General features: G+C 43.0%; 1 protein-coding gene across 7 annotated transcripts in view; it reads left to right on the top strand.

Moving 5' to 3' along the window:
* AMBRA1 (autophagy and beclin 1 regulator 1) overlaps positions 1–16,550 on the top strand; it is a 176,443-nt gene that overhangs the window by 98,843 nt on the left and 61,050 nt on the right. For all 7 annotated transcript variants that reach the window (XM_059722817.1, XM_014602384.3, XM_019476985.2 and 4 more), the window contains one exon: positions 10,361–10,471. In XM_059722817.1, coding sequence (XP_059578800.1) covers positions 10,361–10,471 — 111 coding nt within the window. The remainder of the gene's footprint in view (positions 1–10,360; positions 10,472–16,550) is intronic.

Genomic DNA, 16,550 nt, shown 5'->3' with positions numbered 1-16,550 from the left:
AGCAGGCAAAGGGTGTGTGGGAACTGTGCAGGGTTATGCTTATTGGTGGAAGGCTGCCCCCTTTGTCTTGTCTTTGCAAGACTCACCATCTGAGGCAATTAGGATTAGCAGGCACATTTCATGCTCTGAAAAGCCAGAAAGGGAAAGAAAAGGGAGTTGTACAAAAGGAAATGCCTGCCAGGCGGAGATTTTGCTCTGTTTTTGTGCAAAGGATAAACACAGATGTGAAGGTTAAAAAGCAGACTTCCAACAGCATTTAATGAAGGCTTTGGAAATGATGCAAGGGACTCAGCAGTAAAATAAAGTGGAGGCATTGCAAAGGATGGAGCTGGCAGTGGGAGGAGTCCAAATGACACAAATCATGGATTAGCTTTTGAGGTCCCACTAGTCAGGTTCACAGGGATTCATGAAACATGTACAGAGCTGTGGCAGGAGGTTTGGCAGTTTGATTTAAAAAATTACCTTCAGTTTATGGAAAGCTGTGAAAGAGGATTGTGAACATGGGGTTTGAGTGAAGTTGTAAGCTTCCACAGGGTTAACAAGGGTTAACCTTACGTTTGGGTTTGAGTGAAGTTAAGTAGAGAGAATCTGTGTTCTTACCATTCTTGAAAGTTCAGGTCTGCTCTGCCTTCACATCCTGCACTATGAGGTCTGTTCCCATTTTCTTCTACCATCTTCATTCTGAAATTGTTTTTTCTGCTGCAGCATCTGAAGCCTGGGAGGCAGAGTGGTCTCGGATGTATTATTTCTCATTCCTTTCAGTAGATTAGTACTTGCTTCCAGCCTGAAAAATGTGTGCGTGTTCCCCTTGATCCTTATTTCTTCTTTCATTGACAAAGGAAGCCGCCAGTCAATTTAATCTCTCCCATTTATGCAAGGAGATATAGCAGGGTCCTGTGTCTCATGACTAGACAGCATTCGATAGTTGTTGCATTTGAACCTCTCCTTGATAGCTGGAGGGGGGGGGGGGGGGTTAGTTCCCAGAATCATAGAACTTAGAAAGAGGAAAAAGCCTATTTAGTCATTCTCTTACAAAAAAAGCTAAACAATACATAAACTATCCACAGAAAACAAAAACAGCCTAAAGGCCTGTGAGTCTGGAGGAAAGGTTGAAACAACCTAAAATAATCAATGAAAGAAAATGCAAATAAAACAAACAAACAGTTCTAGCACTATAAATACATTCACTAGAGTGGTTCTGCAGAGTCTACAATTTGCTCATGAAACAGAACATGTTTTACCACGCAAATTATGGCAGCATGAAACAAATTCCTAACACTAATCACTGCCACATGGAAATAGAGAGATTGTCCCAAAAAGGAGTCCAGGCAGCAGCACCTGTAGAAATGGAAGTGCAATTCAGGAAGCATCCATCTGTCTCAAAGATTCCAGTCATATCTTCCATCCCCTAACAAATTCCCCAAATTCAAAGGCAGGTGGCTCACAGGAAGCTCAGAGCTTTCCACTCCCAACAGAAGCAAGTATTCTTATAAATAAAGTCTCTGTAATCTAGTCCTATCAAACACTCTTAAGATTGAATCCTTTTATGTGATCCCCCCGCCCCTTAGAAAGCACCTCTCCATGGATTTTCCAGCCCAATAATATCTGCTTCCAGGTAGGGGCCTTGCAGGAAATTGATTCCCCTCTTTCTTTGCTGGTATAATACTGGAGTATATGTGAAATCTAATGCTTCAGCCATTCTGTGGTATTCCTGAAACACAGAAGCAGCAGTTTGAGAATGGTTTTTCTCGCATACAGCAGAAGTCAATTGAAGATATTCCTCTCCTTGCCATCAAACTTATTTTTCCTTTCTTGGACCAAGATCATGGCAGGTGATGGTTACACTTGGATTTGAAGCTGAAAACGGTGATCTTTTGCGCTTCTTCCTAATGATGTTGCGATAAGGGAAGTAATGGTCATGCCCTTCTCAACCTTGTTAATCCTGTGGAAGCTAAAGAATGAAAACAGCACAGTCAGGCCCCATAGTCCTCCTTTCAGAGCTGGCAAGTACATGGTGTTTCTCTTTGCAGTATTATATTTGCTTTCCCACAGTAAGTGAACATCAGAACCATTCAAATTAATTATCCTTTCATAAGCTAAATAATTACACATCCATAATAAATACAATGTGTTCAGTTATATCCTGTCTGCCAAAGTCAGACTCTTTTGTTGTCCTTCCATCTCTCTGCTAGTAAATAGTTATCTTTATCTTAATTTCTTACTTAGTGAAGCTTGACTAAAAGATACTTGGGTACTCCCACAATTCTGATGGAATCTCTCATTATTCGTATTCTCCTTGATGCTACAAAGGAGACTCTTATAGCCTTGGGGGGAGGGAATAAAGGGCAAGTATCTCTAGTTTCAAATCCTTTTATTAGTCAAGTTTTTCATCACTGCAGGGCTGTTTGGTGGTGGTCTAGGAAGCAATAGTAATCAGTTACTTTCTTTCCTTCCCCCCCCCCCCCCAACTTCCCTCTACCCTGTTTTGTTTCCTGGGTGCCAAATAATTTAACCTCAGATGGGAGTGACTGGTAGTGAAAAAAGGTTCCTGGGAGATTGGAGGCTGAAACTCCCCTTGCTCAGTACAAAATAGCAAAACTTTGCATGGGGGGGGAAAATGTTCTTCAGGGATTGGAGAGTGTAACAATGTACTCTGCATTTTGGTAGCAATCAAAAGAAATGGAAGAGCCCTTGCTATTAGTGCTGGTTGGAGGAGAACAGCTAACTGCTTTCTAAGGATTAGTACTGTGTAGAGTAGATGGTTGTTGTTCCACGTGCATGCAGATTTCATGCTGACTTATACTGTTTCCTCAACTCTGCAATATATTACTTGTCGTGGGTTGAGGGATTTTGTGCCAGATGCTGGTGTCCCAGGAGAGAGGGCAGGTTCTAGAAGTGGCAGCTTCCTTTTCTGTAGCCTAATCTCTTACTATTGTATTTCACAGGCCTCTGAGCAGTGGTATCTGTAGGGTTGTCTTCAGAGACTTGGGCAGCAGGGTTTCTTTCTCTCAGGGAGAACAATTACTGGCTTGATGTGGTGAAGTGCAAATAATTCTGACGAGGAAAAGCGTTTGAAAGGGATCTTAACCTCTTCTGGGTTCCCTTAGGGAAACCATCTTACTATCAAAGCCAGACATGTGCCCCAGTAGTTCTTTATCAAATTATCTGACCCGACATTAAAAATAAGACCTTCCACTGTCTGCAAGGTAAGATGTCAAGGAACTATCAAGACAATAGCAGAGATGGAGGCTTTGGGCTGGGCGTCTGCTCACCTTTTATCCTTGTTTCTTTCAAAGTGACTGATCTCCTTTTTGACATCTCCATAGCTCACAACACTGATATTTCCTTTCTGTATGATGTATACATTGTTTGCCACTGAAGTAAGATTTGTAGCTATTTAACTTTGAACTCAGTCATAGTCTTAATCTGTTGGTGGGGCTTGTCCCAGTTGACCCCTGAGCTAAGGACTCATATTTAGGCTAAAGATTTCCAATTTGAAAAAAGATTTTGCAGTAGAAATGAGCATGGTTGGAGGATTATATTTTTCCTTGCCACGACACATCTGGGTTAAGGAAAAGAGAAACGCTCTCTTAAAGGATTCAGCATCCAGAGTCCACTCATCTCTGACATGCTTTCTTCGTTAACATGGCACAGAGCCCAAGGTTCAGTGCTTGGCATACACTGAGCTGTTTTATGAATGGATGCATGAATTCTTACTAAAATGGTAAGAACTTTGCCAAGGTATGAACTGTTTTCATCTGCTATGAGCTTTGCTGGCATGCTGGAAAATGTCATTCTAGTTGGCTGTATGCCAGAATGCCAGCTCTTTACACTGGGTGAGCGCGCTAAATTACCATCTGTGCTGGTTTGAAAGACCATGCCTCTTGGTGGCCAGAAACAGGGGAAGCTCACTGAGATTATGGTCATATCCTGTAGCATATTAAAACATATGCTGTGGTCAAAGGTGACTCAGAAACATGGCTATCTGTGAAACAATTACTTTGGTTTGTGTAGAAAACTGGGATCTTGTACCTCACCTGATTTTCATAGCCAGTGGTAATATTTGAGCAGAGCTTAATTGAACAGGTTCAGAATTGTCCTCTATGTACCCTCCCACTCTGGAGACCAGAATGGGCCAGCCTTCTTCTAGTGGAAGATTCTTTATGTTGACTAATAGAGAGAAGAGCCCACTACTCTTGACAGCCTGGGTGGATCCATCCAGTGTTTATAACCACCTGGCCCTTGGGGCCCACAAAGTTTAGAAGTACTTCAGCACCAAATTAGGGAGATGTAGAAGCCACTGTTGAAAATGTTCTTGGTTCTCTTCGTGAATGCATACAATAGTGGACAGCTTCAAGGAAAGTCTCTATTGATCACAAATAACACACAGGCTCATGGAACGTGATAGAAGGGCTAAATACCTCTCAAAGATGTTTAGGTGCCTAAAGTGCAGGTAGGGGGTATAGTAGGATTTACAGAAGTGCTGAAGGTCTTTCTCCATTGGATCAAGCTTCCTGTTTGTTAACTCCTGTAAATCCTCCTAGACTCAGTTTCTTTATATTTAGGCCCCTGAGTACTTTGTAAATCTGGCTTCAAGTTTCTGGTGTCTTGCGGGTGGCCTGTGCTTTTGTGTAAGGAATTTGTTCTGGAAGAATTTGAGCTCTTGCTTTTGTTAAATGTATAGTAAAGGAGAAGGCTTCTGTTGTACATGCCTCCCATCCCCAACATTGGGTGCCACAAGGTCTGTATAGTGGTCAAAAGTGTTACTAAATCCTCCAGTGTATCTAGAAATAGGGCAAGGATCCCTATCTTCATAGAGGGAGCTTAGTGTGCTCTAGAATTTTTTGGTTCAGTGCTCTTCTTTCTTGGGTCCAAAATAAGCTTAGATATTTGGCTTGTATGGCCTGATTCATAAATGAGCAATAGCTGATGGACAAAAGTTGATCCCTCCACATGGTGAGATGAGTTGGACCCTCTGAAGGGATACACTGATGAGTGAGTATCTGTCACATGTAGGTAGCCTATAAGGAAAGTTTCAGCCATCTCTTTGTTAAAACACTGATTTTTTTTTTTTCTTTAAACTCTCTTGTCATGTGCTGAGTGGGGGTGGATGAAGGGGGGGGGTTCTGCAGTAAGCATTTATCTTCATTTCTGCCATCATCCAGTGTTTATTACCCAGTGACAGACAGACGCAGGAAAGCTGCCAATCAAACCCACGTTCACTGCATTTCAATTTCCCTGCACTTCAGATTTCAGCGTTTTGAAATCTACATCTTTGCAGAAAAAGGTCGTTTTGTTCATAGTGATGACAAGCCTGAGACCCTTGGGTACCTGTTCCAGTCATTTGTGATTCCACCAAACAATGGAAGCTTCAGGAGTCAGAACCATCTGTCAAGTGATTGCTGACAATGGATCCCTGTAAAGGCTGATCTTCTGTGGTCCAGACTTAAGAAGCTGAAGTGTTCTCTGCAATCAGGCTGCAGTGGAGTTTAGGAGACGACAGTACCTTCCAGGGTTCATACCTGAGCTAAACCCTAGCTCAGCAAAGCCAGCAGTACCAGCGAGACTGCTTTACAAGTGGTAATTGCTGAGTAGGAGGAATACAGTTTTTTTGCTTTCTTCTTAAGTTCACTTGCCTTGGGTTCAAACATTTTCTACCTTCCATTGGATTGATGAATTGAAAAAGATAAGGCAGCACTATGTTGCCCCTGTATATTGGGAAATATAAGCTATATTGTCTTCCCTTATCTGAGTGTCCAAGATTTCGCTTCCTCACTCTTGTCCTTTGTTTAGGATGGTGCTTGCATATGTGAGTTTTCTGGCTGGGTTTGTGAAACCAAATGGAGTGACATTTGTTACATGTAACAAGATCTAATTTAATAATTACACTTCTCAATTACATAATTAGTAGTATAAGTGCAGGTAATTACTTAATGAAGGCATGTAAATTACAGAGTAGGCACTATTGCAGGGTGAACAGGTTTGGATCCTTTGAGAAGTGGCCTAAAGCTTTTTGACCATGGACTTCCATGCACATCTGACTATTTGTGTGTTTGGTCCCTTTGTCCTGCTTTTTTACATTTGGTTGTCACTTTCTGGTTGAACCTGAGGAAGTGACATCCATCTTCTGTGTTACCTTCTGCCTGCTGCCTGTTCTTGGAAAGGCCTGCCACTGGAGTGAATGGGCAAAGTGGAATCTTAATAGCAAGAACAAAGGAAGAGCTCCTTTTTCACCCTTTTAATAGAGGGTCTGGAGAATAGAATGAGAAGGACTACTGTTGCTGGTCTGAAAGGGTGCAGAAAGTCTGGAGGAAAATTTCAGAAAATATTTACTAATCACTTCCAGTTGATGGTGTTCATGGCAATAGATACAGCTGTCAGATTGTCATGTCATACTTTTCACTAATGAGGCAATGACTGGTTAGTGGCAGTAAGGCCCAGGAAGGCACAAAGAACAGGCAACAAGTTTAAGAATATGGAATAGGGATCGAGCACCTTCAAATTCACAAGCTAGTTTGCAGCCAGCCCTTGATCACTGGGAAGGGATTATCTTGTATAGAGCTTTGGGTGTTCTGGCCAAGAGCATGAACCAGGGAAGACAGCCTTGCTAAGACAGCGAAGTGGGGGTGTTGGGAAAGGCTGCTGAGGTGGTAAGTCCCGGGGAGCTTGCCTGGATAGAGGCATGCATGCATGAGAGAACAGGGCACTAAAGAGAAGGTTCTATGAGAGATGTTCCTACCCCAGCAGGTCGGGATGTGAGTTTGCAGGCCTCAATAGGACAGAAAAGTTGACTTCAAAAATGCAGTTAGGAGCCAAGTGGTTTGGGTGGACACAGGTCAGTTTGTAAGCAAACCTGAAAGACTGGTTGCAGCAAGAGCTTAAGCCCTTGAATTGGGGTTTTCAGGTGGTTCACTTTCTTCACTTTCCCCTTTTTCAGTGCTTGCTCTGGAGTTCCAAAAGTCTGGCACTTGGGGAAGGGAATGAATTCCCCACTTTCCGCTCTGCCCTATTCAAAGTAGGGGACTGGCAGCATAGCTTTTGGAACTTAATTGCTGGCTCAGCCACTAGTTTGTTGCCTGACTTACCAGCGGCGCAGATTAACACTCCCCTACCTACCACAGGAGTTTTGTGTTGCAAACTATTTGTGTTTAATGTGGAAGCAGGTACAAGAGATGAGCAGCATGGCATTGTTCTTTAGTATCTCTGACTCACGGACAGCTCTGAATATGGGTGGGTTACTCGGGTGCTCCACAAATGTAGGCATGTTGGAGCACAAGGTGCTGACATGCTGAAACTGGGTGGCACTGAAATATTGCCAGGGAGCCCACTGTTTTCCCAAGTGTTGGTGGTCCAGTGTTCTCTGATACATGAAATAGGCATGTACAGATGACAGGTGGGGTCTGCAGGGATAGAAGTGCCCTCTCTTTCAGATTGAGTGGTACGTGGATTTGGAAGATGTGTTTGCTCATGGTGTTATTGGGGAGCTTGCTGGGCTTCCCTTTTGGAACTGAAGGGTGGATACTGCTTCTTCCTCCCATAATAGTTATTTTCTCACAGACCAGGAAAGGCTCTTACTGTCCAGGTGTAAGTGCCCTGCTTGGAAAATTCTTGCCCCCTTTCCTTGCTGAGTATCTCCTTAGCTGAGAAACCCCTCTCTGACCCAGTTCTGTAGGACAGTTACTGCAGCCAGTGAGGATGGTGTTCATTACTTTTCCCACCCTGTCAGCTCTATCAATTATGTTTTTCCACACTTCCCTTTTTCTTCTCCCCTTGTTCTGGGGGGAAGGTGGGAGGCATGGTAAACAGACTGCAGCTATGTGCAAAGGCAGACTTGGGAGTAGATCTTGCTGCTCTTTTGTGTAAGAGAGTAAGCTTCCTTCTGACAACACGTCTCCTTTTCACTTCCCCAGCATTTGTATATTAATCCTGGGTGTAGAATAGTTTCATTAACACTGAATCCCATCATCTGTGTTCTTCAGTATAGTCTTGTTCTCTGAGGAGCCCTGTGCATGGAGAGGTGGGGGACTTAGAGGAAAGGCCCTGGGCAGATGTACAGCAGTGGAAAATGTTCTTAATTCTGCTCTCCATGTGATCTGTGAATGTCTGAAAGAGACAGATAGAGAGACCAAGCAGAGCACAATATGGGGCTGTCAGTTGCTGGAAGCCTGGCACAACCAAGTATATACTCTAAAGCTCTGACTGCTCAGAAATCTTGCTCTGGGCGTATTGTCTGAGCTTTCAGAGGAACCAAGAACCAGGACTTAAGACAGCTTATCTATGAGAATGAGGCCAGCAGATGCTTTTCAGTCTTCCATTTTTTTCCTCAGAATTGTTCTTGAGTTTGCTTTTATGTCTTGTTCCCACTTTCATTTGTAGACAGAGTGTAAGCTGTGTTTTGGTGTGTTTTCAAGCCCTGTTTTTTAGTGCCCCCCCCCCCCCCCCGCGCTTTCTGTTAGGGGTTAATAAGGTGGGGGGAGCAAAGGAAGAAGGAAAGAATTCAGGCATCTTGGTCAGCTCACCTTGCTTGCCGTTGTGCCTACTGGTGCATAGCAAGCTCCTAGCCATCTGCCAGAGCATTTGGTCTGTCTGGCACATATCAGAAGTGGAACTGTCCAAGAAATTCCATCTTTTCCAATACTGCTGGTGCAGTACCCTCTACGGCTGTGCTGGAAGAACTCATCTACTGACAGTCTCATGTGTTCCTGCTTTGAGCAGGGGCTGGACTAGATGACCCTCCAAGGTCCCTTCAGCCCTGTTTCACTATGATTCTATTTATTCTATCTTGGTAACAGTCTTGAGGGACACTCCAGCAAAGACTAACTCCCCTGAAGTCTGGAGTCTTACTCTTTCTTTCATTTGCCTTGACTTCTTTGTATGACTATGTTCTTGCCTTGCACTTTTGTGTGCATGTATGTATGCCTACAGCACAAGGACTCCTTGCATGTGAAGATATCAAGGCATTGTCTATACTAGAGTATATCTGGTTCTTCCCATTCTCCAAAGTAATTGTGCATTATTGCCTGGTGAGCATTCCTTCTCATCCCTTTCCATTTCCCAAGGGCCTATTCACATTGGTGTCTGAGCTGTGCCATAACCTTGCCAACCTGAGGCACTAATTGTTATTTCTTTTTGATGAAACCCTGGTGCACTTTATTTTTGCCCCCAATTGTCTTTGCATACATTTCCAGGGGATACTCTCTCTTTGTGCTCTGTGCTGTTTTTTGAATCTTGGGACTGTTTTTTTTTAGAATTAGGAATGGCTGAATTAAGAGAATCTGAATTTCTGCCTGCCCCCATGACAGTGGGGTATGGCCAGCCAGAATAGTGGCAGAGAAAAGAGAAGTAAATGGGTAGCTGTTTTGAATATCCTGTTTTCTTGCCATCTGGAGATCAGGGAAAATTAAGAAACTGAAGGGTTCATGATTTTATGAGCACCTCTTTTGTGGAGTACTGTCCTGTTACTTTAAGGAACCCAAAACGAAACATCCATCAATTGGGTACTAGTTGGTTGTAAAGTTTTTACCTTCGTGTCAGGGTAAGAAGCAATATGTATAGATGGTAACTTTACACTGTGCTTTGGAGGGTTTCTGTCCTAAAGAGCTTTTCCCTGCATCCTGCAGACATGGTACAGGGAAGGCAAGGGCAAAAATTAAAACAAATATATCAGATGTGCTTGCTGCTTCGATTGCTTGGAACAAAATATCCTTGTTCTGTTGATTGTGACTTTTGCTCTCTTCTTAAGGATCAGATCAAATTCTGGGTTCTCAATTTCCTTTGAAAATATGGCCTGCCAAGTAGAGCAGGTATTGCAGGCACCCAGTCTCCTCCAAGGGTGGAAGGTAGAGTGGGAACAGGGAATATTCCCAACCTGTGTGGCTCTTAATACAGGAACAAATTAATTATCCAAGGGAATCATTTTAAAGGCCAAAGCTCTTTGTTTCTTAGTATGGAGGTGGCCTGCCTTTATAATTGCATAAGAGAATTGGGCAGGTATGATGTACCTGGTGGGTGTTGCCAATAAAAGATACACTTGCAACAAACAAAGATGAGTCTACCTTTATGCTGGCATGTTTTCTCTTTACCCTCTTGAGGTCCTTCCCTCCTTCCTCATAATGTGTTCCAAGATGTTATGCTTTCTCAGTTCCCTGTCCTTTGTGGTTTATTTGCGAGGTGTTGCCATTTTTGTAAAATGTTGCTTAGTTACTTTTGCTTAGGAACCCAAAAGATTTTGTATACTGAACACAGAACATTTTTCTTATTGATTTGTCTCTTGCACTGTGTTTTTTTTTTTTTTTTGGATGATGTGCTAGGGAACATAACCTGAGGTCAGGTTGTCTAATTATTTTCTCCCTTTGCTTAGGGGCTGTGATTGGAGATGGACAGTCTGCTGTGGCCAGTAACATTGCCAACACCACCTACCGGCTCCAGTGGTGGGACTTTACCAAGTTTGACCTGCCTGAAATCAGCAATGGTAAGTGGTAAAGGTAACTAGCCCCTCCTTTCAGATCCTCACCAACCAGAGTCTTTTTCTCAAGAAGCTTGGAATTGCCTGGCATACTCGCACTTCAGTAGAAACCTTAAAATAATTGGCCTAAGGAGAGGCTTGTGTGGAGCTGAGTAGAACTCATTGCTCTATTTTACTCATGTACTGCTTATTGTCTACTTAAAAACACTTGCAAGGATCAGTTTTTATGGGAGTGTCCACTGATTGAAGCAGTACCTATAATACCTTATCTGGCAAATAGGATGTAGAAGGGCTGGCTGGGGGGCATGCTGGTATCACTTTACTGGACTCGATTATAGATCTTCAAAGGTATTGAATCCTCATTGGCAAAAACTGGGCCTGGGATTTTCTTGAGATTTGGGCCATGGCCACCTTGCTTACAGTACTGGGTAAAAGGCTGGGCTTGTAGCTGTGACATCCAACTGCTGTCAGGAGTGATGGCGATCGGGATCATCTTAAATGGAGTTGCACCTAAACTGTTTGGCTGTGGGTATAGGATGAGGTCAGTATTACTGAATCTTTCTTAGCCCTAGTTTTCTCCATAATATAACTGAGTTGCAATGTATTCCTTGACAGCAGACTGCAGCCTTCAGTGACTTGAGCACTCTTTGAACACTGTATTTGTATATGTAGTGCAAAAGACTGCCAAAGCTTAAGAATAGAGTTACCCTACCTCCTTTTTCTCTCCCATCCCTCCCTCAGGTCATTTTGAGGTAATATTTCAAAGGGCTAGCTAGCTCTGTAGGAAATGAAAAAAACGGTTTCTAGAAGTTGCCCCTTCATATTGTCTAGAAGAGCTAATTTAAATGGTATCTTATTTGTCCTCAAGAAGCATTGTATCTCTGGGGAAGGAGCAGCTAGTAGCCTTGGAGTTGTGGGCATTACTAGATGCCATTGTGTCCATGCTTCTGCAGTGTGTTACCAGGTACTGGGCCAGCAGTTGGATTAATTTGTCATGCTAATCTGGGAGCTTAGTCTGAAGAGCAGAACTGTGCCCAAGGACAGATTGTTGACCACAGGAAATGTTCCCACTATTAGTCACAAATCTTGGCAGAGGGATCAGAAGGAAAAGCTGAGATTGGGGGAAAGAAACTTTGTTGATTTAAATCCCTTTGGGATTCTCCACAAGCTTTAATGCCTTTTGAAAAGAGGTACAGCTGCTAATAGCTCTTCTGGCCTCATCTGACCGCCAAGTAGCAGTTCTGTTGGTAATATTTTGTGCACGGTGTTTGTATGTGATTTATGGAGCTCCATAGAAAGGAAGAACCATCTGCTCCTTGAGGCATGAATATTTCAAACTCCTCCTCCTTCTCCCCTTTTGGGAGGCCTCTATTCAGATATTTATAATTAACAGGCTACTGGACTTGAGGATTTCTCAGTCCTGTTATCATCATGCCTGTCTGCAAGCTGAGTCCCTGCTGCAAGACTGTCCTGTGCCCATCTGGCTGTCTGTACTGTGCCTGTCCAATGACTGGCTCCAGGCTGCCCAAGTTTTGGTGGGGGGGGGGGGGGGGGGGTTGTTTTGTTTTTTGTTTTTTTTTTTGGAAGGTAGTTCTTTTGTTCTCTCTCTTTTCTGCTCCTCACTTGCTGCACCCAGCTTTGGCACATGTACATCTTCCAGCTGTATCTGTTTTTCCAGGGTCTAGGTGGGAGGGTGAAGATAGAGCATCTGCTTTCATTCTAAAACAGGCACTTGCCAAGCCTGCTTATGTGCTAAAACAAGGTTAGTTGCTTATTGGCTAAACCAGTGGGATGCTAAAGAGCCTGTGGTTAACTGGAACTGCTGCTCTTCCAACTTCTGTAGTGAGACTTACCCCTGAGCTGTAAAACTAAGGCCTGGTGATCTAAAGCAGAGGGGACAGTGCATAGCACTGAAAATCACTAGTTCCTGAGCAACAGTTGGCTGTCGCCATACTCTGTGGCCCTGAACAGATTCTTCTCTTTGCTTTCATTTCTTCATGTACTTCACCAGCTTAACTAAAATTACTCCAATACATTTATGGGCAATGTTACTGTGATATGGAACATAGGGTATTATCTCTTGCCTTTAAATTTTCAGGTGGACACTGAATAGCATGGCCATACATCCTAGTTTGGCTGAGACAGTCCCGGATTTTGAAGGCCAGTCCTGGCCAGTTGGTGAAAATTAAGAGAGTTCTGGAATTGCAGGGGTGCAGTCTGGCGGAGCAGCATGGCGTGCCAGGTGGGCATTCACCACTGCTGCCTGCCTGCCTGGTGCATCATGGTGCTCTGCCTCTGCTTCCAGCAGCGCTGCTGAATTAGGGGGGCCAGGGAGAGTGTCCCAGACTTCCCATGGTCATCCTAATGCTGAAGCAATAGTAAACAGATTTAAACAAATTGAAGCATGTCCACAAAGGAATTTGCTTCAGCAATTTCTGCTTACTAGGAATTTGATACCTCCAGTAGAAACTTCATTACACTGTTCCTCTGCCACCATTGGTGAAGGGAGGCTTGGAATCTTCTTTCAAATTCTGTTATACATCTTGCTCAGATTAGTCAGGCTAGGCTTAATCTCTTGGTCAGGTTCTATCTACTAGTACTTATTTAAAATTGCCTTTGGAGCTTATGAGGAGGAATTATTCTTCTGTCACATAATAAAATATTAGAAAATGCTATGTAGGATTGCTCTGCAAATGTTAAAATAGCTGTTGTGGTCTATCTCAGAGATGGTTATATTCTAGTTGTTGGGGGTCGATAGTCCCTACTTTAACAGTCTGTAAAACACACAGCAATTTTCTGGAAGATAATATCATTAACAAAATAAGTTGGGTAACACATTTTTTCTTCTAGCTCTCCCCTGTCCGCAAGCAGCTATCCCAGTGCTGAGGGTGTGAAAGTCAAGGGAAAATGTTGTGAAGCTTTAACACACTAGAAGGAGGTAGAGGGAAGGAGCTTCTCAAAACATGCTTAAGATGGGAAACTGAATCCCTTGCAGGGAAAGCAGCTCATAGAAAGCGACTCATAATAACATAAGAAGTGACATACTGGGTCAGACCAATGATCCATCTAGCCCAGTATCCTGTCTCCAACAGTGACAGGGATAGATGCTTTAGAGGGAGAGCAGTATTGGCTTACGGATACCAGAGGAAACATCTCCAACCATTCCGTTCAATGCCTGTTAATACAGCTATCGTCCATAAATTTGTCTAGTCTTTCTGAACTCGACTATGCTGTCTGTCTCTCTTCCCTCCTGTGCCAAAGAATTCCACAAGTTAACTCTGCATTTATTAAAAAGCACTTCTACTTGTTAGTTTTAAACCTGTTTCTGATGGTTTCTGTGGATGCCTCCTAGTTCTAGCATTTGTGGACTTGGTGAATGACAATTCCCTGTTCACTTTGTCCACACCCTACATGATCCTATATATCTGTCATGTCCCCCCCTGCTGCCTCCTTTCCAAGCTAGAGAGACCTAGCCTTTTTAGTCTTTCCTGATATGGCAGTTGCTCCATCTCCCTGATAATTTTGGTTGTCCTTCCAATTCTACTACATCTCTTTTGTGATGCAGAGATCAGAACTACACAGAGTATTCAAGATGTGAATGTCATGGATTTGTATGATGGTGTGATGATGCTCTCCATTTTGTTTTCAATTCCCTCCAACATTTTATTGGCTTTTTGGGTCACTGCTGCACATTGAGCTGATATTACAGAACAGTCTACGTCGGGTGGGGCGTGCAGGTGCCAGAGTATGGCGCGCTGGCATTTTGCTTGGCGTGCACACCTCAGGGCAGACATCAGGGAAAGCTGGAGCTGCACTGCCACAGCAGGGATCAGGCCCCTCATGGCTCTCTTGCCATCTATCGCTGACACATCAACATCTCAAAAGTCGAAGTTGTGGGCATTTTTGGCATTCTGCCCAGAAATGTTGCCGACCCCTAGTCTACAGTAATTCGAGGTCTCTTTCCTGAGTTGTAACAACTAGTTCAGAATGCAGTACTTTGTACATGTAGTTGAGATTGTTTTTCCCCATGTGCTTTACCTTGCACTTGTAGACACTGAAGTTCATCTGCCATGTTATTTTTTGCCCACTCACTTACCTAGGTGAGATTTTTCTGCAGCTTCTCTCTGTCATCTTGGGATTTGACTACCCAGAATAACTTGATATCATCTGCCAACTAGGAGATTTCACGTGTACCCCCATTTCCAGATTTTCATCTGTACATAGCCTTATTTCTTCAGTCCTGGTCACCTCCCATCCCTACTTCCAAAATCTTGAATTAAATGTAAATAGATCTTGTCTGTTGGAAAGGATGGGCTGATGTGTCCAAGTAATCCCTGAAAAATGTGAGTGGCTTACAAGTTTAAGCCTGACAAAAAGATATATCCCAAACTAGGAATTACCTGTTGTCAGAGGATGTTTGTTGGCATGTCACAATTAAACTAAAAGGTAGGATGGAAAGGGAGGTATTTTTTTCATTGATGTGAACAACTTGCAGCTGGTAGCAGTATTCCTGTTAGTTAGTTGCATTGTTTGTGACCTCAGTTGCAAGGCAGGGAGCACCTGTTAGAGAAACAAGTCCTACTCTCAGATTAAGTGATTCAAAAGTCATCTCAGAAGCAGGATCCTATGAAATGTGAATTTGCTCCAGGTGTTGGAGGGAGGGGAGTTATCCTAAACTTTTTAAAAGAAGGGCAGTCAATAGTCCCTGGGGATAAAGACCGAAAAAAGCACCTATCTTTCTCACTGGTATCTTTTTTTTTTTTTCTTCCATTTTACAAATAGACTTAGAAATCCCCTCTCACCTTTTATTTTAATGACTGACTTCCTTGTGACTGCACCATAATCATTAATTGTGTTAACAGTGGGCTGGGGAACTTTTCTCAGCAAAAGCAGAGCTAAATTTGTTGTTTATTTCATGTTCTTTGGATGTTGCTTGTTAATATTTCTTAGCAACAAGTTAGCCATATCCAGTAAATAAATGGATACAATTTAATGCACGATGTTTTAAAATGGCCCCTTCCAAATGAGACGCTAAGGTAGGCGGAACTTAATTCTTTGTGCATGTCCCTCTTAGAGATACCGTGTCTTCTTGGGCTGCCGATTGCTTAGCGTTTTGATTTCCAGCAGCTTTGGGTAAACTGGGTTTCTTTTACCTCACTTAACCACAAGCCATAAATACATCTTCATCTGTACCATGGGTCAGGAAGGAGAAGGTCAGTAACCTCTGATTTATAAATCCCTCTCCCCTGCTGCACAAGGGATTTGAATAAACCATTATAGCAGTATACAGAAGCCCAAATAAACCATTATAGCAGTATACAGAAGCCCATGAGCCTTCAGAGCAGATGGGAAATGGGTAGGGTATTATGGCTACCGTTATTTTTGGAGTTACCTTTAGCAAACAGTGTTGTTCTTGCTGGTGTTCTGGACCTTCATCAGTTTTAAGCATAATTAATGTGGTAGGTGTAAGCACTTAGAGTTGGCAAACCAGCTTGATTAATTTGTTCTGTGATGTTTTGTTTGCTCTGTCCTGTCAACTCGGTGGCTCCATTAGCAGGGCAAAAGAAAACAGGAGATGAAAGGGCAGCCTAGTCTCAAATGATTTTTCTGAACTAGCAGACTTTCCCTAAAATGTTCTGTGTTGGCTGTATTCCCATAAAGCAGGCCCCAGACTCCAAAGAGTTAACTTCATAGAAACTTCTGAAGGAAACAGATCTCTGCCTACCTTGACCTAAATGTTTCTGAAATCCCCTTGCCTATAAGTAGCTACTAATATCTATCATCTCCCAGGGTGTGCTGAGATCTGTACCTCTTGCCAGTGAAGGAAGTTTCCACTCACTTTAGGATCCCTCATGTTGAGTGTCATTGCAACATCTACCTTCATTCTTTGTAAATGAGGAAAGCAAAAAGCACCTTCACAATGTCAGCATGAATAAGATCTGAAAGGATTGAAATAAAGGACGCTCTTCTTATACTACATCTGACATCTGTGATTTATTACGTTTTATCTAAACACGCATCAGGGGGTAGATATCTCACTTCTGGTGATGGAGCCTGTGTTGCTGAGAGGGCTTCACCATATGCA

This window comes from Alligator mississippiensis, chromosome 2, assembly GCF_030867095.1.
Source record: "Alligator mississippiensis isolate rAllMis1 chromosome 2, rAllMis1, whole genome shotgun sequence".
Lineage (NCBI taxonomy): Eukaryota > Metazoa > Chordata > Crocodylia > Alligatoridae > Alligator > Alligator mississippiensis.
The sequence above is the reverse complement of the archived record's forward strand: the minus strand, read 5'-3'. Positions and strand labels throughout refer to the sequence as shown.